Below are 24,160 nucleotides of genomic sequence, written 5' to 3' on the forward strand. Positions count from 1 at the left end.
CTGTTTCACATAGTGGCCCACCAAATGTCTTCAAGAAGCCCACAGGCAGGGCATGAGGCCTTGCCCCGCTCTCCTGCCATTGCTCCCGTACAACTGGTATTTAGCAGCATCTTGCTTCTGAGGCTGGAGGTGACCTATAGCCTCCAGACTAGTAGCCACTGATAGCACTGTCCTCCATGACTTTGCCTAAGCCCCTTTTAGGGATGTGCATGGAACCGCAGTGGGGCGGTTTGAAGTGGTGGGGGTCTCCCTTTAAGAGCGGTGGGAGGGTACACTTACCCTTCCCACCGCTTTCCCTCCACCGGCATCAGTTTTTTTAACAGCCTATTGGGGCAGCAGTGTACCTCCCTGCCACCCTGTTGCCCTCATCTTCCGGATATGACCGGAAGTTGCTGATGCACCTGCCGTGCCAGCGCTTGCAGGCGTGTCAGCAACTTCCAGTCATATCTGGAAGACGAGGGCAACAGGGCGGCAGGGAGGTATGCTGCCGCCCCGATGGGCTGATAAAAAAACCCAATGCCAGTGAGGGGAAAGTGGCAGGAGGGGTAAGTGCACCCCCCCTAATGGGCCTCCGAACCGGTTCCATGCACATCCCTAGCCCCTTTTAAAGCCATCTAAGCTGGTGTCCATCACCACATCCTGTGGCAGAGAGTTCAATATGTTAATTATGTACTGTGTGAAGAAGTACTTCCTTTTGTCAATCCTAAAGATCCTGACTTTCCATTTCATGGGATGACCCTTGGTTAATAATTTTGATTCTGGTAATTCCCAATTCAGCCATTATGCTGTACAAGTGTACATATGTCTGTACACTCGCAGATACGTTTGTGTGAATGATTGTACCTGTGTTGTTCATTTTAAAAGTGAACCTGGATACAGGCCTTTCAAATGTATGGCATAGATAGGAAGTGTACTTCTGTACTTATGTTCAACATAAAATGTTAATGACTCTACCCATGTACAGATGTCTACCTGTGTACACTGTACACTCATAAGAGTGTTGAACATAACATGTAAATGGGCCTATGGTCTCATATCTGCCAAGTGGGTCACACCTTAAATAATGCAGTCTCTAAATTACACTCTTATACAAGTTGCTTTGTATTCTTCCCATTCTTTTCTAACAATTTTTTTTAAAAAAGTCAAACCTGCTTAACGAGGCTTGATCACATTCCCCCCCCCCCACCTTTGGAGACAATTTACAATATGATTTAGTAACAGGGCACCCAGCATTGCCTCTGAAATCGCCTCGCTTAAAAAGGAAACTTTTGGTCAAACTTCTTGTTAGAGCATCTCTCAGGGAACAGTCTCCCAGTTTGTAGCCAAAAATGAGTTGCTGACGGTGGTAGCCCAAACTGCTTTTTCAAAATATTATTTAAAGAGAGCAGAGATGTACAGACGGCGGTCACGTCTGTATACGAATACGAGGAGACGGTATACAAGCAAGCTGTTCCTGTATTGAACTCGGTTCTTCCGGTTCGATCACATTCAACTATAACGAGTCGGAGACCAGCCTACTTCTCTCCTCCTGTCGCCCAGTAACTCGGCATGGCGGCGTCCTCTGCTTGCCTCTTATTATTTTAAGCAAGCTAACGGCGCCTGCTGTTGAAAGAGAAAGCAGAAGACGGAGATCAGCTGACGAGCTCAAAGCAGCCGAACCGGTCAGGTGATCCGTGGAAGACCTGGGGGGAAAACATTGCGCCCCTTGCGTGGTCGTCTTTATTCAGGGTGGTGGCTTAATTTCTTCTGTCACAGTTATCTGCTGAGACTTGTGGGTTGGTTAGGCGCATGTTCGCTGCTGATGCTCCAGTGGGCGCCAGTAACCAGCTGAGGGCTGTTTGGTAGCCGTTTATCGAGAACGAAATTGACATTTATTTAGTAATCGCAGCTGCCAGAGCGAGGAGTGGAACGTGCGATAATCTAAACCACCACCACTGCTGTTCCGGCTGTGGGTGAGTCTTTAATATTCCCTGTGTTCATTGAACTCTAAAATGCTTCTGACAAACTTGTTTGGGGATGACTGAGACCATGAGTGAAGGATTTGTACAGTGCTGATTATATGCAGTGATTTCTACTTTCCCCCCGCTCTTGCCACCGGAAATGGTAATAGCTCTGTGTGTGTTTTCAGAGGTGTAACTTTTTTAATTCATACCCCAAGATTTAGTTAATTAGCATTGCTCCATGTCTGAGCTACATCTACTCTAAGTAGCTGGTGTTTTTTCTCCAATGAAATATTTCCTAGCTGTAGCTTAAAGGTTGACACAGCTGCCTAGTTGTACTGCTAAGTTGTAAATGTAGCAGTTGCTTTGCAGCAGGGGGAGAACAACTGGCCCTATCCATCCCAGCACAACATTTCTCCAGTGGCTGTTGCTGATGTCTGTCTTACATTTCTTTTTTTGATTGTGAGCCCTTTGGGGACAGGGAACCATATGGAGTTTTTGTGTGTAAACTGCTTTGAGAACTCTTTTCAAAAAGCAGTATATAAATATTTGTTGTAGTAGTAGTACATATGTGATTTCAGTCTATTGTTGGGTTGGTGAGATACTTCCCATATGTTAAGCTGCTCTACACTAAATTGGAGGAACCTTCTGGCTAACCTACATTGCCTAAACTGGCTGAAAGCAGCTCTTCAGGGCCTGGGTGGAGAACTTTCTCAGCCGTGCAACCTGAGAGCCTTTCCCTACAGAGACTGAACCTGTGACTTGCTATATGTGAAGTGCTTGTTCCCATACTGCTAAGTTGTGACCACTCCTTTCTTTCTTTCTTTTTTAAAAAAAACACCTAGATGGACTGATAAAGACATCCCATGATCTCACATCTTTGACTGAGTCAGCTTTAAAAACAGCAGCCGACCACACCATGTTTTCCTGTGTTGCTGCTGTGACTCTGATTTGGTATCATGTATGATGCTGACATAGTCAAATTGAAAGAGGATGTTTTCATGCCCATTTTCTGCAGTGGGGACTTTCACTTCCAAAAAAAGGCTGGAGGGGAGGGTTGAAAAATTAGATGTAGTCTTCAAACTGTGATGACCTCCCTGCCCCCCGCCTCCAGACAGCTTCATAGGCAGCTGAGGGCCCCATGATCAGGGGCAGATTAAGCTTTTTGCCACCCTTTTACCTTAAAAAAGTTTGCCTTTTTTCTATAAGGTAAAAGGGGGAACTTTCTCACCCACTCCACCCTTGCTGCAGCTGCTGCTGCCCACAGAGAGGAGCAAAATTTGCTGTTCCTCAAATTTTGCCGCTGTAGGCAAACGCCTACTCTGCCTCTCCATTAATCCACCACTGCCCATGATGCCCAGGCATACCTGGACTCCAGGATCCTGGATGACCATGTAGCTATGGGACAGTCACACCATCTCTGGTGTAAGAACAGCCACATCAGCTCCTGTCCAGGGCCTGTATATCTGCAGCACCTCTTTCTCCTGAGCTAACCCTCCAGGATTATGGATCTTGCAGTGGCATAGGTAATATTGGACAGCTCCTAGGCCACTTGGGATCCTCAAACAGGGGCTCCCTACAGGGGGGTACTGGTATCCCGGGGTACTTAAAGGGCCTCCCAGAGGTACTTGGAGCTCTCCTGCTGCCCTATGCTGTGGACACACTGTTTCTTCCCCGTCTGAGGATTGCCAGCTTGAAGCCAGCTCATCCTCTGTGGTGTGTCTGCTGGAGAGAGAGGGAGGAGAGTGTAGAGCTTCCTCCGCTTCTGATTGGCTGGCTACAAGTTGAAGCTCAGCATACCCCTCGCCTCAGCATGACTTCAGAAAATTCTGAGTACTCCCATTGAAATTAATGGGACAAGTAAACGCATCCCATTAATTTCAATAAGATTCTTTATGAGTAACTTAGTGTGGATGTGAGCCAGTGACTGTAGTAGCCTGACTCTCCATCTGTAACACATAAATTTGTGCTTTTTTGAATATATGTCTGGACACTTTCTCTCTCTTCAGTGTTACACTTATGAGATGGGCTGCTCCAGTCTCTGGCTTACATCTAGATTAAATCTGCATAATTGCTTAAATCATAAGCAATTTGCATAATTGCTAGAAATAGTGGGACAAGTTTACTATTGGGAGTACTGATCAATAATGAGCATACTCATGAATAACTTTTCTGGATGCAAGCCAGTGACTGGAGTAGCCAGTTTCATAATAGTAATATAGAAGAGCATGTGTGAATAAAATGTGCTCTCTCTCTCTCCTCTCTCTCTCAAAATCTCTATGGGGTACTTGAGTTAAAGGTTTGCAACAGAAGGGGTACACTTGTTTTAAAAAGGTTGGGAACCCGTCCTAGTACATAGGAGAATGTGTGTGTGTGAAGAAAGGGTCAGTTTCCCTTCCAATAGCTGTCATACCAACTGACTAACCTGTATTTTAAACTTGGGGGTGTGTATACATGTCTCTTGAAGACTTTCAACAGATACACAAACTGCAAATCAGATGCTGCAATTGCATCCCCCCCACCCCAAACTCTAGTTCTCTCCTCTACAAATATGAGCTTATTTGGCCTTGAGCATGAGTGTCTGATACGATACGATGAATATTCCTTCCATCCAGTTGTTAGTTACCATGTGCTCCATGGGCTATGCCACGGATCTGAACTGGGGATGGGGAACAGTGATTGACCCTTCAGTAAAAGCACAGGAAGCAAAGCCATATAGATTTGACAGTACATGTGACCGAGTGTGGCGATATTGGTACAAAGCTATGATGCAAGTAACAAAGCAAGTGGGGAGGAAAGGTGTGAGGCAGAGGAGCAGAGAGGGAGGATGCCTGATAGAATGGAAAAACACAGTGAGAAGTGGTGGCACTATGGGATGGAATAGGGTGCTGTAGTTGCATCACTTGTAGGGATGTGCAAACTGGCTTGAGCTTGAGCTGGCTTGAGCTTGAACCAGCTTGGTTTAAGGGCTTGACCTCGAGTTGGGCCGGGCCTGGCTTGGCTTGAGGTTGAGCTCAACCCCCTGGGTTGATTCGGCCCCAGTTCAAGGGTGCCATAGACGTTAAATTTGGGTTTTTTAAAAAGGCAGGCTCACCACTGAGGGCTCCTGGCCACACAAATGGTTTGTGCACGGCAGCCTAAAAAATGGCCACCACACACTCACAGAGGACCGAAATGGCCCCCAAACAGGCCAAACCAGCCCGTAGGACTCTGGGGGAGCCAGCGGGGGAAGGGGGAACTGCCATAGAACCTCCCCGCCCCCATGGCCGCCACAGCACCCTCCAAGGCTGCCGATCAGCAGAGATAAGTCTGCCTTTTAAAAAAACTCCACAAATTTAACATCCATGGCACTCCCAAACCAGTTCAAACCAAGCCAGGCCTCTGTTCGGGGGTGCTCTAACTGAACATGCCTGGTCCGGTTTGAGTCGGGTTCAGACTTGAACCAAACCGGGCAAACCAGTTTTGTGCACATCCCTAATCACCTGTGTTATGTGCAGTTGGAACATTTTTGACTGAAGAATGGATAGTCCTGTGCAAGAAGGGAAATGCATACAAATGATGTGTAACAACTTGCTAAGCAGGGATTATCAAACTTGGTTCCCCAGATGTTGTTGGACTACAACTCCCATCATCCCCAGCAACAACCATTGCTGCTGGAGATGATGGGAGCTGTCGTTCTGCAACATCTGGGTAACCAAGTTCGCGAACCCCTGAGCTAGAACATAGGCTACAGCCTGTCGGACATTGACCTCTTAATGAAAGGTAGTGTGTTTGTGTGTTGTTTTTTCACCTTCTTCACCATCCATCAGTCTGTGGCCATGAAGCTGGCAGTCTCTGTCATCCTAGCCCTTGCCACCTCCTCGCTGGCTCTGGAGAATGGGCTCATGAGAACACCTCCAATGGGCTGGCTTGCATGGGAGCGGTTTCGGTGTAATGTTGACTGCAAGAACGATCCCCATAACTGCATCAGGTAAGTGCAGAAAGCCTGGAGAAAATTTGGCTTTAGCATGTGACAGGTGCCAAGATGAGTGGGTGTTTTGTTTCATCTCTTCATCTAGCGGTGATCAAGCTTTAAGTGTAGTGGTTAGAGTGCTGGACTAGGACCGGGGAGACCCGAGTTCAAATCCCCATTCAGCCATAAAACTAGCTGGGTGACTCTAGGCCAGTCACTTCTCTCTCAGCCTAACCTACTTCACAAGGTTGTTGTGAAAGAGAAACTCAAGGATGTAGTACACCGCTCTGGGCTTCTTGGAGGAAGAGCGGGATATAAATGTAATAATAATAATAAGAAGAAGAAGAAGAAGAAGATGTAAAAATATTATGGGACTTCCGACTACAAACAGACAAACATCTGCCACACAATACACCAGATATCACTGTAGTCGAGAAGAAAGAAAAACAAGTCAAAATAATCGACATAGCAATACCAGGGGATAGCAGAATAGAAGAAAAAGAAATAGAAAAAATCACCAAATACAAAGATCTACAAATTGAAATTGAAAGGCTGTGGCAGAAGAAGACCAAAATAATCCCAGTGGTAATTGGCGCCCTGGGTGGAGTTCCAAAAGACCTTGAAGAGCACCTCAACACCATAGGGGCCACAGAAATCACCATCAGCCAATTACAAAAAGCAGCTTTACTGGGAACTGCCTATATTCTGCGACGATATTTATAACAACTGACAATAAAATTCAGCCATCCCAGGTCCTTGGGAAGGACTCGATGTCTGAATAAAACAAACCAGTCAATAACACCTGTCTGACTGTGTAAACAAGTAATAAAATAATAATAATAATAATAATAATACATGTAATGGCATTCACCCCACCCCTCCCTCCCTTCCTCTGTTGTTTCCCCTTCTCAGTTTATTATTGTAACCAGGGAACAGAGACCTGTCCTCATTGTTTCTGTAATTATGTAAGATACCCTATTCACTGATGGCATGCTGTAAATAGCAGTTTTAAAAAGCAGCCATCCCCATGCAGTTCCTTCAAGTCTAGCTCTATTTTATAGGAAGGCTATTTTGAGGTATGTCTGCTTTAGCTGCCATGTACTTCAGGTCTGTCTATCAGGATACCCACTAGCTGTGCTCCAATACTTGGCCTTTATACCTTTTCAAGACATGGTTAGGTAAGAGCCTGTGAGGGTTCACCCTACCTGAAGGTCCTGTTTCTCTGCCATCACTCAGGTCTATTGACGGGATCTGAGACTAAGGAACTTCTTCCCCAGTGGGGAAGGGCCTCTCTTTCAGTGGTGTGGGAGAAGAAATAAATGAAATTGATAAAACAAACAGGTTTTTAAATTCAATAATAGTTCTTTTAGCAAGCTGGTTACAAAGCCAAGTAGTTCAGAAGCGAACTGGTTTTAAGTTCAAAAATGTGGTTACAAGGAAATGACATAGCTTACATTGATGGTGACACTGGAGAAATTATCTTCCTTGTCTCAGAGTTACTGCATAGCCTCTCTCCTGCGGTTTCCCCTGAATAGGTCCTGGCTTTTCACACCAGCAGCTCTTCCTTGTTCAGAAACCCTAGCTCCTCAAGCCTACAACCTACCATCTCCCTTCTTCATTCCCAGACCAGCAATCCTCAACTGACTGTAACTGCCTCTCCAGTTCTGCCTGCCCAGCCCTGCATTCTAGGCAGGGTTTCCTAGCCTCTCCTGCAAGGATCTCCTGTCCTGCTGCCAATCATCCTTCTGGAAGTTTTTCACACCCGGCCTTTAGTTTGTATCTCCTCCAGAATGGAGGTATGCATTCACATATCAGCCAAATTTACCCCAAAGTTCCTGTGAGCTATTTCACACAATTTGGATTTTTCATTGCACTGTAGAGTATAGCCCAATTTATATTCAGTGTAAAAAAAATCCATCGGTTTTTGTTTGCTTGCTTTTTGCATCAGTTTTGGGTGGCAGCTTCCAACTCACAGTGCAGACTTGCAACAACTGGTTATATTCTGTTCTATAGAATAACAACACATATAAATAACACAGGTAACAACTCAACAGAGCCCATGGTTGGACAGATCAACAGCACACAGGTGCATGTGTACCAACAAGTTGATCTGGACAGTCTCTAGTTATGTGGTCCCCTTTCATTTCCTCCTTAAGCAGCACTTCCCAAAGGAGAGGACACAACCCAGTACTGGGTTGCAAAACACCTTAATGAAAGGCTCCAAATATAGCTTGGATGAGACCTTGCCTGGAATGCTCTGTGTTGGGTCCTCAGTATTGGAGGTGAATAAACTGATGGCTGGTTATAGGGTGACTTCATGCATTTTAGCATTTACTTTTATTGTGCACAATACAAATTTGTACATACGCACATTATTCAGAGTGTATGCTGCAGGTAACTCCTGATTGGTACTGGAAGTTCTGTTACTTTTATGGATATTGCATGTAGCAGTCCTTGGTTAATTGCTTTGTTCCTTATTTTGTTCAGAGCTGGTATCTTGAGGATCTCTTGTGACTTGCAGATAAGGCTTTCCAAGGAGAGTAAGTAAGGGAGAACAATCTCCACTCCCTGGAGAAGCACTTTGGTACCACTGAGACAAGCCTGCCATCTACAGACAGAGTAGGCTATTGCATGCTTGTCATAGAAAGTGTATGCCTATGCAATATACAAAGAAATCTTGCTGTTGGATATATCTCTTCCATGCTTCATAGTTCCTTCTGGCCACAGACAGGAATTAAAGAACCCTGAACAATTTTTTAAATTCTCTTTTTCAATGGGCCTCTCCTTTCTTTGTGGGATAGTGAGAAGCTCTTCATGGAAATGGCAGATAGCCTGGCGGCAGATGGCTGGAGAGAATTGGGCTATGTGTACGTGAATATGGATGACTGCTGGATGGCAAAAGAGCGAAATGCAGAAGGACAGCTGATTCCAGATCCTGAGAGGTTCCCTAGAGGGATCAAGGCCTTGGCAGATTACGTGAGTGGACTTTTTCAGTACAGAATCAAGATCAAGGTGATCTCTCATCTGGGATTTGAAAAATACAAAGCTCCCTGTTGGATAATCTGCAGTGGGGATTAAAACATGTTGTGAAGTACTGGGCCACCAAAGCATGAGTTACTCAGAGAATCAAAGCCTTTACTTTAAGGGGGATGTAGTTTGCTAATTCATAGTGGGCCAGTTGATAGTTTGCAGAACTTTGGATTCTGTTTTCATGGGATTGGGCCATAGCTCAGTGCTAGAGCATCTGCTTAGCATGCAGAAGGTCCCAGGTTCAATCCCTGGCATCTCCAGTTAGGCTTGAGAAAAAAATCCTCCCTGGAAAGCTGCTGCCAGTCAGTATTGAGCTGGATGGACCAATGGTCTGACTCCATAGATGGCAGCTCCCTATGTTGGTTTCCCAGGCACACTGGAATGGAGAGGAGAGCTGGTCTTGTGGTAGCAAGCATGACTTGTCCCCTTAGCTAAACAGGGTCTGCCCTGGTTGCATATGAAAAGGAGACTAGAAGTGTGAGCACTGTGAGATATTTCCCTCAGGGAATGGAGCTGCTTTGGGAAGACTAGAAGGTTTCAAGTTCCCTCCCTGGCATCTCCAAGATAGGGCTGAGAGAGATTCCTACCTGCAACTTTGGAGAGGCTGCTGCCAGTCTGTGAAGACAATACTGAGCTAGGTAGACCAGTGGTCTGACACCATATATGGCAGCTTCCTATGTTCCTATGAGGGAGGCAACATAATGATGGTTCTAGCTTAGGGAAAGGTAGGCACTGAAAGAAGACTGGGAAGATGACTGAAGCAAGCCTGAAGTCTTGAGGGGGCAGTGTCTCCCACAAAGATAAAGTTGCTCAACTGGGTTTATAGAAGGAAGGGAGACTCATGCAATACTAGGAGGATGGGTGAAGCCAAGACTGAGTAAGCTGTAAATGTCTGCTTTGCAACAGCAGGAGAAGAACATTTTGTGCATGAGTCGGTTTGTGATTGTTGGTTCAACAGCTCTGTAGGAAGAGAGTTAGGTGATCTGGTGTATGTGACAATGGGCAGAGCTCTCCTGTCTAGCCCACCAGATCATTTTGCAGGAGTAGCCCTTGACATTACCCAATAGTGTTGAAAATTTTGGGCCTTGTTTTTTTAGCTCATTAAGATCCGTATGGTCTGGCCACTGAAGGCATGCAAGCAGGGATGCAAACAGGAGAAAAGCTTGAGGGGCAACTCCTGATAATTTTTTTGTGGGGGGTGGGAAGAAATACTCTTTGGGGGGAAGATATAGGTTATGAGGTTTGGCTGTGGGAAGTTCAGTACAATGAGTGGGGAGGGACTCCTCAAATGCTTAGGGAGTGGCTCTGTATCCTAGGTGCAAGAGCCATGCTGAGAGCTGGTTCACAGACAATTCCTTTCCTTACACATAAGCCAACATGAAGGGACACATACTCCATTTGGAGAACCATAATATGAGATGGGTAGTAAATGGATGCAGTCAGCAGTGATTCCCACGATCATGCAAGATGGGGAAAGTGATGACACAATCCCAAGGATTGTTGCTGGTTGCATCTGTGTGCCACCTGGATTACGTTTGCACATGCTTGTGGGGATGCTTTTGGCAGGTGTGTCTGAACTGATTGTGTACAGGAGGGAAGTCTTGGGTGAGGCAGTCCTTAGGGGCTTACAAGGCTACACACGTACTGTGCATTAGAATAAAGTGGCTTTCTAGTGGCTTTTTCTCCAGAGTTGGAAGAAGAGGCTCAATAATGCCCAGAATGGTGCTACTTTGCTTGCTACTTGGACTTGCATACTCAGCCTGCCTTTAGAGAGTAACATGGTTTTTTCAGCTCCCCCGGCTCAGTCTCATAAGCCATGACTTGTTTTGGCAGGTGCACTCACGGGGGCTGAAACTTGGCATTTATGCAGACCTAGGCAACTACACGTGTTCAGGGTACCCTGGCACCACCCTGGACCACATTGAGCAGGATGCTTTAACATTTGCACAGTGGGGAGTGGATATGCTGAAGTTTGATGGCTGCTACTCAGACACGAGCACCCAGGCCAAGGGTAAGGATCAAAGGGCTTCCTGTTTGCCTCTGCTTGTTCCTCTCTCTTGCTACTCCATAGGGCTGGATTGACCCCTGCAGGCTAGTCCTGAACAGGGTGAATAAAACAAATAAATACTAAAAAACATTCTAATCTGATTTACCTTTTTATATATTTAAAAAGACCAATTATAAGAAGTGTCTCTCATTCAAAATAAGCTGCTCTAAATGAAAACCTGAAATTATGTTAGATTTATATCCCACTCTTTATTAAAACTCGGAGAGGCTCACAAATAAAACATAGAAACAAAATGTATAGAATAATACTGTGAGGGGGAGTGTATTTAATGTGGTGTTTAATATTTCTTCAAGGTTGTTGTTTAAACCTTTTGTTATTTCCTTGGTTTTGCTGCCACCAACTATGGTTCAAAGTACATAGTAGATCTTTTACTGTCTTCTGGACAAGTAATGTAGTTGTACAGGCATGAGAGGGTTAACAGCCACTCAGACTACCTTCTTGAATTAAAAAATAAGATAAAGGCTTACTGTGCTAGTGGTGAATGCAAACATCCTCAGAATCTTTAATCAAAGATTCTGAGGATGTTTGCATTCACCACTAGCACAGTAGCAGGGGCATATCTAGGGGAGAGGGTTCACCCTCTCCCCGGTGGCCCCTCGGAGTGATGGAGATCATAAAGCAAACAGGGGTGGAGCTGGGGGGGTTTCTTTGAACTTGTCAGCTCTGTTATAGCTACACCCCTGCACAACAGGTTTGTATGCTTGCTCTACTATACATGTTTCTTTTCCAGTACTTTAGTACAGTACTTTTCCAGTACTTTAGTACAGTACTTTTCCAGTACTTTAGTACAGTACTTTTCCAGTACTTTTCCAGTACTTTCTTTATTTACAGCATTTACACAATTCTCATGTGGTTCAATCTGTTGCTTCCCAGAATCTCATTTTAAAAAACATATTTCTTTACTTAGAACTTATCTGGGTTCTTTTTTTACAAACATCCTCTTTCTATCTAATTGCTTCCAGGATCACAGAGCAACTGAACTCTCTCCATCCCTTTCAAAGGGTTTTTAACTGTCACATGCCCATCATGGGCTCCACAAGCCACACCTACAGAGCATTAACCCTTTCCTGACCAAATAACATTCTACAGTCCCACTATACCATCATTTCCCACAAATACAAATCACACATGTTTAAGGCTACACATAGAGTCTCTTTAAATGGAATTGTAAGGTGGATGGACTTGATTATGACAGCAATGAATGCACCACTGAGAGACTTTAAAGGCCAAGCTGAAGACTGATCATCCTGGAGAGAATCTATCTATGTGGTCTCTAAGAGTTGACACTGACTTGACAGCACTTAATCAATCAATTAATCAATGTATCTGTCAAAACAACTGTTAGCAAAGGCTGTTCTGGGTGAACAAGAACCATGCCTAGGGAGGGATGAGTGGGTGGAGAGAATACCTGATTTCTGAGACCAAACTAATATACTGTGTTTCGTGGTGGAAAAGGCTTGGTGATTGGCGTGGATCCTGGCTTTTAGATAGAGTGCATGCCCATTCAGTATGATTGCAAAAAAAAGAAAAAGAAAAGGCCTCTTCTGTGCTTCTCACTTGGTGTCCTCCCCCACTTCCAAATGTGTATTACTGAAAAGATCCCACAGTGATTGACTGTGACAATTCCCTTTATGTTATACTGTTCCTCCTACAAAGGTTATCCTAGGATGGCCCAGGCTCTGAATGCATCAAGCCATCCTATCGCCTATTCCTGCAGCTGGCCAGCCTATCATGGGGGACTTCCACCGGAGGTAAGGCATATCTGAGGATGGATTCCATCCCCCACCCCCACCACTATGCTGCACTCTCTCTTAAAGCTTGTTCAGAATTTTGAAATGAAGCTCCCCATCCTCTTTTGGGTAGTGTGAGTAGGAGTCCACCAATGCAATGTTGATTGCCCATAGTGAGTGCATCTTTTAATCTGGCAAAGGACAGGCAGGGACTCCTCCCTAGGCTTTGGAGACATTTGGCACATGACAAGGTCTCACTGCTTCCAATTGTTTCTGAAGCTCAGTGCTACAGTATGTCAGCCATAAGACCTTGTTCCTCCCTGAGCTGAGGTAGTGCCCGCAAACTTGGACTGCCTGCTAAGGATAGCCAGAATCTGTGAGAACTCTGTGGATTTTGGAAGGAGAACATGGCACATTGGGGAAGGGGGATAAATAATGCTACATAGTGCTCCTTGTACAACATTAGCCCAGACGGGGCACAATACGAGGGGGAATGGGTCAGCAGAACACATTTGTGTTACAGCCTTCCTTCAGATGCTCAAGATGGCAAGGAGGGCGGGTATGCCCACGTTGTCCTTGCAACGATTTGCTTGAGAGAGAATACCTGGCCAAAGGACACTCACTAGGCTTCCTAGTAGGGCAGGGATTTGAACCTGGGTCTTCAGAGCACAAGTCCAAGATACTGGCTAATATACTGCACAATGCTAGCAATTACAAAGGGAGATGAGGACCCAAGAAGCAACCACTGAGGCAAGCTAATCCAGAGTTGATAAGAAGCCATCAGAGTTAAGCCAAGCAAGAGATCAGAAGCCAGAGAATCAGTCCAACAGAGGTTGTTGACAATCCTAGCTTGTACCACTCAGTTTACCATGCTGCCTGATGCAACATGATTCCCCAAACCCAACATTTTTGCCTTGTCCTTTTACTTTGATATTTCAGGGCAATCTTTTACTCATTTATTATGTGTATTTTTATGCCACCCAATATATACATACATCTCTGGGCAGTTTACACACTGAAACCAGTTTAAAACAACCAAAAATAATAAAGCATTAAAATGATTTAAACAATTTAAAATCTTAATATACACTTTAAAACTTGTTAACTAAAAGGCCTGGTTAAAAAGGTACGTCTTCAGCTGTTTCTTAAAAACAATCTGAGATGGGGAGGTTCTGATTGTATTTGAGAGTGCATTCTAATCTAGGATCTAGCATCTCGGATTGTTTTTAAGACCCTATTCTGAGTTGCCACCAAACGCTCTGGTGACAACTGCAACTGGATCTCCCTCTTAAATACCTTAAACCCAGGCTGCTCAGGGCTTTGTAGATAATAACCAGCACTTTGTATTGGGCTTAAACTCATTGGCAGCCAGTGTAGCTTTGAGTTGTACTACCTGGTTTCGTTTTTCTCTTTCTCATAACAGTGACATGCTTGTGCCTTCTATCATCTCTCCAGTTGGATGGCTAAAGAGTTTGTAGCTAGATGGTTAATTTTTTCTCACCAATGACTCTTGTGATGGTGTCTGCCCCTGAACACTTGACACCTTCCTCAACACCTTGATTTTACCAGACAATGGACACTTTTGATGTGTTTCACCAGTATCCCCTCACCTGATGCTGACAATAATATTATTGTGAGTGTTATTCCAACAGGGGGAACCACCCAGGTCTGTCTGTAACTGCCTTCTTTCCTGTCTCTTTCAGGTGAACTACACACTCCTGGCAGGCATCTGCAATCTCTGGCGCAACTATGATGATATACAAGACTCTTGGGATAGTGTCCTTTCCATCGTGGATTGGTTTACAGCCAATCAGGAAGTAATTCAGTCAGTGGCTGGCCCAGGCCATTGGAATGACCCTGACATGGTACTGCTGAGTAGAGGATGTTGATGTGAAAAATTGGAGCAAGAGCAAGACTGTCTCAGACATTCTAAAGCTAGGAAGAAGCAATGGAGATCACTGTTAGCAAACGTTCATCTGTTCTCTGCACCTTGCTTGCAAGGGTGAACGTCTGCAGGTTAACCGGTCTGGCCTGCCAGTGGCACAGCCTGTGTTCTGACAGGCACCTGTCCATGGCAGTGCTTTCCCTACCCTGGCAGCGAGGGCCAGAAATGCTGCTCCAGTGGGGTACAGGGGGAAAATGGAGGATTTCACTTAACTGGCGGCAAATTTAGCTGCTGCCAATATATTGAACACAGCGCAGGAGGAGACTCCCAACCCAGCATCCAGCAGGGGGGCTGCACCGCCCCTCGCTGTTCAGTTGATCTCTGTGCTGTGGAGGGGAGTCATGAGCCTTCTCCCCAATCCATTTAAGATAGCAGTGGCAGCTAGATTTGCCACCAGTTAAGTGAAATTCCCCACCCTCACCCCCAGCCCTAAAGGGTGCCAGGTTGTGGGGTGGGGGCCGCAACCTGTGCACTCAGTTACAGCTCCGCCCCTGTGCCCTGCCTTTGTGTTTCTCTTTGAAGTATTCCCATTCCACTGTAAATGCTTACCCTTCTGCCCAGGGCTATATATATCCTAAACAAAATGAAATATTCTGTAAAAATGGATGTTGCAGTAAGAAAAGCCTGAGTTCTGCTCACTATATACATAGTAAAAAGTAGTATATTCTTGCCTTATCCTATTGAGGGACAAAAAGCTAAGCAGGATACTGATAGTGTACCCCTCACTCCACTAGCAAACTTTTTAGAAATCCAGCTAACATTTACCTTGTCATACTTCTGAGATTTTATCATGTTTTGAAATCAAATCTTGGAGCATTATGGTTAGAAACTTAAAAGGAAAAAGCGGCGATACTTGGGATGCTGAATTCTGCACCAAACAGCAATTTCTACAATATGATCTTAGACTACATTCCACCCTGACAACACCTTCCTAAACCATCTTTAGAAGCCCAATAGCCCTGGTTAAGCCAACCACAGAGAAGTGAACTAACTTGTTAGGTTTCTGCTTATTGAATCGGAACCTTCTGAGTCAAGCCACTTCGAATCTTTCATCTCTTGCTTTCATTCTTCACTCCTTTGCTACCTTAGCTTAGCCACTTCTTTGTTTTGCAGTTAATAATTGGAAACTTTGGCCTCAGCTATGAACAGTCCCAGTCCCAGATGGCTTTATGGACTGTGCTGGCTGCTCCCCTTTTCATATCCACGGACCTCCGCACGATTTCGGAGAAAGCTTGGGAGATTCTGAAGAACAAACTGATGATCAAAATTAACCAAGATCCCCTGGGAATCCAAGGACGTAGAATCCTTCAGGTGGGGAATACTAAGGACTGGGTGAGCAGCTCATGCAAACTCTTAGAGCAGCGCTGTGGCCAGGATGGACAGGGCCCTTCCCGCCTTTCCAGAGGCGTATCTAGGGGAAATAGCACCTAGGGCGAACACTGAAATTGCACCCCCTGTCCAAACATCTGACACGCATCTTTCAGATAACTTTACCATAATATCAGCTCAAAAATACAAGTCAAGCTCATTAATCTTTTAAGATTTCAAAAACTATTCAGCACTGGACGTAGCCAGACCAAAAAATGCTGGAAAACTACAAATTTCAGTATGCTGGTGCTCATGAAATACCCAAATACTATGTGGAGGTGTACTTGGAAAACTAAACAGAAGTGCCTGTCTAATTCTCTACTATGCATTGTAGCATCACTATTACATAAGTTTTAAAATTAAATGGAGAATTGGACTTTTCCAGATACTCTGAAAATAATTAAAGGATATGCAGAGTAAACTGTGTCACTGCTTAGAATATATCCTAGTCTTTCAGAAAGACAGTTAAAATGAGAGAAAGAGAGCAAGAAACTCCCAGTGGCCTTAATACTAAGGATTTCACACTGATTCAAAGACAAACTCACCATTAATAGCCATATTATTAAGACATCACATTTAACTCACTTATCATAAGAGCAAATGAATACAATCCTAACTCATAAGCTTCAGCTCAGTATTCACAAGCCCTGATTTGCTATACATAGTGCCAATCTGAATATGTGTACAGTGTCTTATATCATACTATTTTTTTTAAAAAAAACCTTTTACCTCTGGCCGCTTCAGGGGGCTTTCTAAAGGCTGTGGGGGCATGGGGTGTCTGCAAAGGTTTTCCCTCCCCCCGCTGGCCTCTAGGGCCTCACAGGGACAATTTGAGCATGTGCGGTGGCCATTTAAAAAAATAATATATTTTTAAATGGCCGCTGAAAACAAAATGGCCACCGTGCATGCTCAAATGGCCTCTGCAAGGCCTGGCATGGCCTAGGGCCTCACAGAGGCCATTTGAGCATGTGCGGTGGCCATTTTGTTTTCAGCAGCCTTTTTTTTTAAATTTAATTTTACAAAATGGTGCCCCCCCTTAAAGTGGCACCCAGGGCACATGTCCTGCCTGCCCCACCCTAGATACACCCCTGCGCCTTTCTCCAGAAATTTGTTCCAGGGCCCCAAAATATACTTCCCTCCCTCACAGTAGTTAGCTGATGGAAGACCTGACCTGCTACAGCAGGCTGTAGCTTGCATTTTATCTCCAGTCTGTTGCCTAAGGCCAGAGGTTGTTAATGTTTGTCTTCCCTTGTGATGGAGATGATTGATCTCCATTCTTAGGTAGAGCAATTGAGGTGAGACACAGACTGTGAAAAGAAAGGGTATTCTGAAAACCTGGTGGGAGAGGGTGCAGCCAGGCCTTTGTTTCACATTTCTGCTCCTTGAGGACATGTGGAGTGCAGAGAAGCCTCCTTCTGCACCAGGATGCAAAATGTCTTGACAGGGCTAGCTAAGCTCCAGCTTGACACTGTTGTGCCCACCCACAACAGACCTGGCCCACCCACCCTGGCTTGTGGGGCCCCGACAGGCCTGGCCGGAAGTGCTGCATACTCCTGTCTTCCTTGAGACCTCTAGCCTAGTAACTGTGGTGGTCCAGAAGAGTTTTCTTGTTGGTAGGACAATCTTTTCTATTTATTATTGTAGGAGAACTCTTCTCACATAGAAGTCTTTCTGCGGCCACTTTCTCACTCCGCGAGTGCTGTGGTTTTCTTCAGTCGACGGACAGATGTGCCGTACCGCTACACCACCTCCCTTGCCCAGCTGAATTTTACACAGAATGCTCTGTATGAGGTATGTACTTAAAGTGTTCTCTGTATCTCACAGTAGTTTTTCCATCTGCTTCTGCTGTCCTCTGAGAGCACATGCTATATACTGGGCATGATCTCCATCATATATACTGTCCCTGCATGTAACATTGTCCTGCATTCACATTACTGTTGGGCATTCTCATTCTTAGCCTTCCAACCACTAGTTCCTACCCACTGGTTCAAATACCTCTACCTACCTTGACAGAAGCCTGATTAACACTACTGAGTGGTAGGTAGCATGCTTTATATGCAGCCATGTTGGGGCTGCTCCATTTTTGTGCTGTGGTTCATTGCACAGATTTGGTGTGCTCTCTCTGTTTGCGCTACTGCAAACATCTGGTTTTTTTATAACATGGTGAGAACTTCCAGGGAATGGTCTGTGGGCATATGATACAGTTGCCTTGCTGAAGCTAAGCAAACTTCAGGAGAAGCAAGCTTTAGGAGAGGAGAGCTGGTCTTGTGGTAGCAAGCATGACTTGTCCCCTTAGCTAAACAGGGTCCACCCTGGTTGCATATGAATGGGAGACTAGAAGTGTGAGCACTGTAAAATATTCCTCTCAGGGGATGGAGCTGCTTTGGGAAGAGCAGGTGGTTTCAAGTTCCCTCCCCAGCTTCTCCACAATAAGGCTGAGAGAGATTCCTGCCTGCAGCTTTGGAGAAGCCGCTGCCAGTCTGTGAAGACAATACTGAGCTAGATAGACCAATGGTCTGACTCAGTATATGGCAGCTTCCTATGTTCCTAAGCCTAGGCCTGGTCAGTGCCTGGATGAGAATCCCATGTGTGCAACCTTGAGTTTCATGACTGAAGGCAGGTGGGATATAAATGTAATAAACAAGGTGCTCATTATTATCTCTGAAGCCCTTAATGGCTTGGGCCATGGTTAGAAAAAATCGCCTCCTTCATGAACCTTGCGGAGATAACTGGAAAAGGTCCGGTGCCACCAGCCCATGTGGTGGTGATTTGGAACCAGGCCTTCCCCTTAGCTCCCCGGACTTTGGAATTTGCTCCTTGTCAGAAGAAGAGCTGCCCCATTTCTGGCTATTCAAGAAGGCTGTTGACAGATCTGTTTTCTCAGGCTTTTAGTTACATTTTAAAAGTATTTTAACAGGTTTTTAAATCTTTTGAATTGTATGTAAACTGCTAGGAAATGTTCTGTATCAGGCAGTTTATAACTATAATAAATAAATAATGGTGCCACGAGCCCATTCACACGACATGGGCTGCTTGAGTAGGAGAGTTTACCCAAGCAGCCTGTGTTGTCTGGGAAACCAGGAGGCCACCCCAAGGCAGTTGCTGCAGACCTGGATAGTCCAGATCCACTACTGGGGCAAGAGGTGAGGTAGGAGGGAAAGGGGGTCCATCTTGCCTAACTTTCTGGTCCTCTGCAGCACCAGCACTCTGGAAACGGCTACTGGGAGCAGCAGTCATATCAGCCTGAGTGCAGTGCAGCCAGAGAGAAGAGCCCTGCTGCATTGGGGAGGGCTGCCTCTCTGGTGCTCATGCAGTGTATTATGGGATGCAGGAGGACTTCCTCCTCCTGATCCCACTTTGGGCATCCACCACCACACTGGTCATGTGGGCGTGCGAGTGGCAGAATCCCAAAGAAGCACTTCTCTTCCCCTCCCCCCCCGCCCTCACTGCCGCCACATCTGGTGTGAATGACCTCTTGATGTGTTTGCCACATGAAACAGCCTCAACATTATTGAATCTGAAATAACCACTGTGCTCCTGCTTTTTTCTTTTGGTGGATTGCTATATATTTACATTCATGTTGGTATGCTGAGCAGAGGACTCTGGCAGGTTCACATGGGCAAATGCAGTCCCACAGGTACCCTGGCTCTAAGCTGTGTGGAGCTTTAAAGAATGGCCCGACATCGGTCTAAGTGATGAGTTTGCAGAGGGGGGAGAGATGATATATGCAATGATGTAAGCTCTTGCGCAAAAAAAAAAAATCAAGACCAGCACCTTTTAATCTAGTCAGAGCCAGCGTGGTGTAGTGGTTAGAGTGCTGGACTAGGACCGGGGAGACCCGAGTTCAAATCCCCATTCAGCCATGAGACTAGCTGGGTAACTCTGGGCCAGTCACTTCTCTCTCAGCCTAGCCTACTTCACAGGGTTTTTGTGAGGAGAAACTCAAGTATGTAGTACACCGCTCTGGGCTCCTTGGAGGAAGAGCGGGATATACATGTAAAAAAACCTAAAAAATAGTCCAGAAGCAAACTGGTAACCAACGAAGCTGCTGCAGGATGGGTATTTCACTGATGAAGAGACTTGCACCCACGATTATCCTTGCAGCAGCATTATGGACCAGCCAAAGCTTCTGAACCATCTTCAAGGATTGCTCTATGTGGGGCTCATTGCAGTAGTCTAATCAATATTACCAAGCATGAGTGACTGAGGCCAGGTCTGACTTCTCCAAGTAGGGTTGTAGCTGGTGTACCAGCTGCAACTGGTAAAAAGCACCTCTGCACACTTCCACCACCTGTTCTTCCAAGAACAGTGTTGGGCCCAGAAACACCCCCACAAGTTACAGACTTTGTCTTTCAGAGGGAGTGAGACCCTGTCCAAGACCAGATTTACCTTGCTGCTTGGCTAATCAGCTTTTACCAGCCCAGAGCACTTCCATCTTCTCTGGATTAAGTTTCAGCTTGTTTGCCCCACTCAGTCCAGAACAGCCTCCAAGCTCCAGTTCAGAGCACCCATTGCCTTCTTGGTGTCTGCTGATTTAAAAGATAGGTAGAGCTGGGTATCCTTGGCATATGGATGGGACCACAGCCCACACCCACAGATTACCTGTCCCAGAGGCTTCATGTAGATGTTAAACAGCATAAGGGGCAGAATAGATACCTGTGGCACCCCAAAGACCAATGGATGGAGCAGGCATCCACCAGCACCACCTTCTAAGTACAAGCCTCCAGGTAGGAATGGAGCCACTGTATAACTGTGCCCCAAGTCCCAACCAGGAGAGACAACCCAGCAGGCTAACGTGGTCGATGGTATCTAAAGCTGCTGAGAGGTCCAGGAGAACTATTACAGAACCTTAACACTATGCCCCGAAGCTGCTGCAGACTTCTAAGCAAGCCCCAATGTTGTTCAGAACCAGCAGTTGTGGATGTTGCATTTTTGCAGGTTTTCCTGTTCACAGCTAGAAGAAATGCAGCTTCCACATCTGCTGCCTCTGAACATTGTCAGGGTTTGTTCAGAAGTCTGCAGCAGCTCCATAGAGCTGCGATCATGTCATCAAGTATCTTTTGCCTCTTGGGTAGCATTGCTGTGAAATAACTACTGTATTCTGATTGTAATTTGTCCAAATTGGTTATTGATTTATTGGCATGTGAATTGTGGCAATTATTTCCTGTCTTGTTCATACCCTCTTTTTGTGTTACCAGGCACAAGATGTGTACACTGGTAAAATCAGAAGCCTGAAGACCAGTGACAACTTCACAGTGGTTATTAACCCCACTGGAGTAGTCATGTGGTACCTCTATCCAACCATGCACCTGGAGCAGCCGAAGCAGCAGTCGGACACTAACTTCCATCCCTTTGCCCTGTGATGTCAAAAGATCAAGTGGGCCAGTGCCTGATATAGCCTGTAAGCAAACCACTAGGGGCATGGAGTTCCCTATTGGTATTGTTGATGGCACCATGAAATTGAAGACTAGATGATCGCATTGTGCAAGGAGGGGATTTTACACATCTTGTGTAAAAGTAGAGATTATGCATATCTACCTCAAAGGCAGAGGAGAAGCTCATAGCCTGATTCTATGGATTTACTTCTAAGAATATCCCACAGTTTCAGTGGGGCTTGTTCCAAAGTAAGTGTGTAGGATTGCAGACTTAAGAGTGCCAAATGCTTTGAAATCATGCAGTGTCCTTAGATACCATGTAGCAATAATGCAACCTCAATCATCTTATAGTAGGAAAGACACTTAAAACATTCCCACTGATCAGCAGAAAGTAGCTTACCCTAGTTTTTTTTTAATAAATGACCTGGAAAAGTCTTCAATTTAATGAACTTCAAATTAACCATACTCTTCTCTCCACAACTATCTGTAGTTTAATTTTTCCACACATACACTAGCTTGGCAATCATCAGGTGGGGGAGGGGTGGTTTGGGGTACACCTCATGGGAGGAGAGCTGGTCTTCTGGTAGCAAGCATGACTTGTCCCCTTAGCTAAGCAGGGTCTGCCCTAGTTGCATATGAATGGGAGACCACATGTGTGAGCACTGGGAAGGACTACACTTGGCAGTGTTCCATGTATGTCTTCCACGATGGTACAGAGGCTCAGGAAGGCTCTAGTTTCCCTTAAAAGTAGCCCCCAGCACGGGGCAAAGCACAATACTGCACAGTGCCAGGGCAGAGTATTCAGATGGTGGCTGTCACTGGCCCCTGGCCTTTAGAATGAAGAAGATTTCAATAGCTAGTTCCACTGATCTACCTCTTAGCTAGGGAGAGAGAAATGAAAGAGGGAGACTTGCAGTTGAGTGCCAACACAGAACTCTTAGCACCCCACGGAGACACAACCTGGTGCTCTACTAAATAGTACACATCACATTTTTAGATGTGTAGCAGCAGCAGCTCTGGAGATTGTAAAGAATACAGGTGGACCTAATTAAATGCTTTGTGGTGTCAAAATACCTTGTAATCTGACTAATGGTTTTTCATGATCATACTTCCACAGAAGACCCTTCCATATACCAATGTTACAGAAAATGTTTTGTTCACATGATATCCCAAGATTTAGCTCACTCTTGTAAATTGAATGTTAAATGGCAGTAACGTGTCCAGCCTTTGCTTCATCACTACACTGGTTGCTGGGAGTGCTTCTGGACCAATTCAAGGTGCTAGTTTTGGCGTATAAAGCTCTACATAGACTGAGACCCACACACTTGAGATTGTAGCCCTATTCAGACATTGTGCTCAACATAACCTGTTAATAACTGTACCTGTGTATGCTGTACACAGCATATACCATTCAGCATGTTGCCTGAGTAGGACTCATCTTCCAGTAGCATTCCACTTACTATCTTCACGCCTCAAACCATGCCCTGTTCCCATTATCTTTCTGCCATTTTAACAGTTACCCTTAGCAGCTGGCCTTGATCAACCTCTGGAAGTGTTCCTCTTTGCTTTCATTCAAAAGCTGTAAGGCTCCTTTTAATCAGGTCTCTGGGATTTTTCCCTAATGGCTTTGACAGGTGATACATTTTCTTGTTTACTATTTTTAAAATTCTATTTCCATTGATTACATTTTTGCTTTGCAAGTCGTTGAACATCCTTTTTCCCCAGCACATATTCCAATATTAAGTATGAATTGATTTTAAATAAAGGGTGGTAAAACTCATATGAACCCTACAATCTAATATTTCTGCTAGGATGTATTTTACAGGTTGCTACCATGCTGCTGAAAGCAAAGTCAATTTGTTGCTAGTTATTAAGGTTTCTCTCCCCCACCACCACCACACACAAAAAAGGCCTGGTTCACACAATCTGAGTTGAATATGGGTCACAATCACACCAATGTTGGAAACTCACATTGAATCTAGATTCAAATATCTTCTTGGTTCCATGTAATATTCTAATTTTCTGAGATTGTGGATTTGGGGTTTTCATGAGCTGTACGCCGTGATCATCACAATTATAACAAATTAAGGCTTGACTTATCTCGCTTTGCATGTAATGCGTCTGTCTCATATCAGTTTCACCTTTTAATTTGCATTACTGAAATTAATGGACTTTTGCACGATATTCTAATTTTCCGAGTTTCACCTGTATATATTTGTTTATTTCGGCCCAAGGCCAGCATAGCTTCCCAGAATATAGGAAACTCCTATATCAGGCAGCAGCGATACAGGAAAGTGCTGAAAGGCACTGTCTCATACTGTGTGGCAGAAGGCAATAGTAAACCACTCCTGAATTCTACCATGAAAACCAATCTTTCCTTTACCAAAGGGAGGCAGTGATTTTGGACAGCAGGTTCCAGAGTGGGTGCTATTTTATTTGAATCAAAAGGGAAAGGAAGTTTTTTTGCTTTAAATACAAAAAGATTTATGACTACCACTACCATCTGTTTTGAGGTATTAACATACTGTATCACTCCACTCCTGGCTTGTATAAACAAGACAAAGGAACACTGGAGGTGATCCTATGTACAAACCTTTTTGTGGGGGGAGGGGGTACATTGTTGAGCCACATTAACAATGCTGAGTCACAACTGCATTCAGCCCATCATTCTCTGATACAGTGCACTGAACGTGCCTTTTCAGCTTTTCCAGAGTCTTTAAACTCCTCCTGCTATAGCTAACACACTTCTAGA

At 45.0% G+C, this 24,160-nt stretch overlaps 1 protein-coding gene and 1 non-coding gene across 2 annotated transcripts; both read left to right on the top strand.

Annotated features, from left to right (window-relative positions):
- Positions 1-1,471: 1,471 nt before the first annotated feature.
- On the top strand, positions 1,472-22,479 carry NAGA (alpha-N-acetylgalactosaminidase). Its single transcript, XM_053252719.1, has 9 exons — positions 1,472-1,952; positions 5,750-5,910; positions 8,694-8,868; positions 10,756-10,933; positions 12,647-12,741; positions 14,424-14,585; positions 15,779-15,976; positions 17,678-17,824; positions 21,232-22,479. Exons 2-9 carry the CDS (start codon positions 5,759-5,761, stop codon positions 21,394-21,396), a joined length of 1,272 nt encoding a protein of 423 aa, XP_053108694.1. The 5' UTR covers positions 1,472-1,952; positions 5,750-5,758; the 3' UTR covers positions 21,397-22,479.
- On the top strand, positions 9,112-9,182 carry TRNAA-AGC (transfer RNA alanine (anticodon AGC)). The gene has a single exon. It is a non-coding gene; the product is annotated as a tRNA-Ala (tRNA).
- Positions 22,480-24,160: the final 1,681 nt, after the last annotated feature.

The sequence above is a fragment of the Hemicordylus capensis genome, chromosome 5 (genome assembly GCF_027244095.1).
Source record: "Hemicordylus capensis ecotype Gifberg chromosome 5, rHemCap1.1.pri, whole genome shotgun sequence".
NCBI lineage: Eukaryota > Metazoa > Chordata > Lepidosauria > Squamata > Cordylidae > Hemicordylus > Hemicordylus capensis.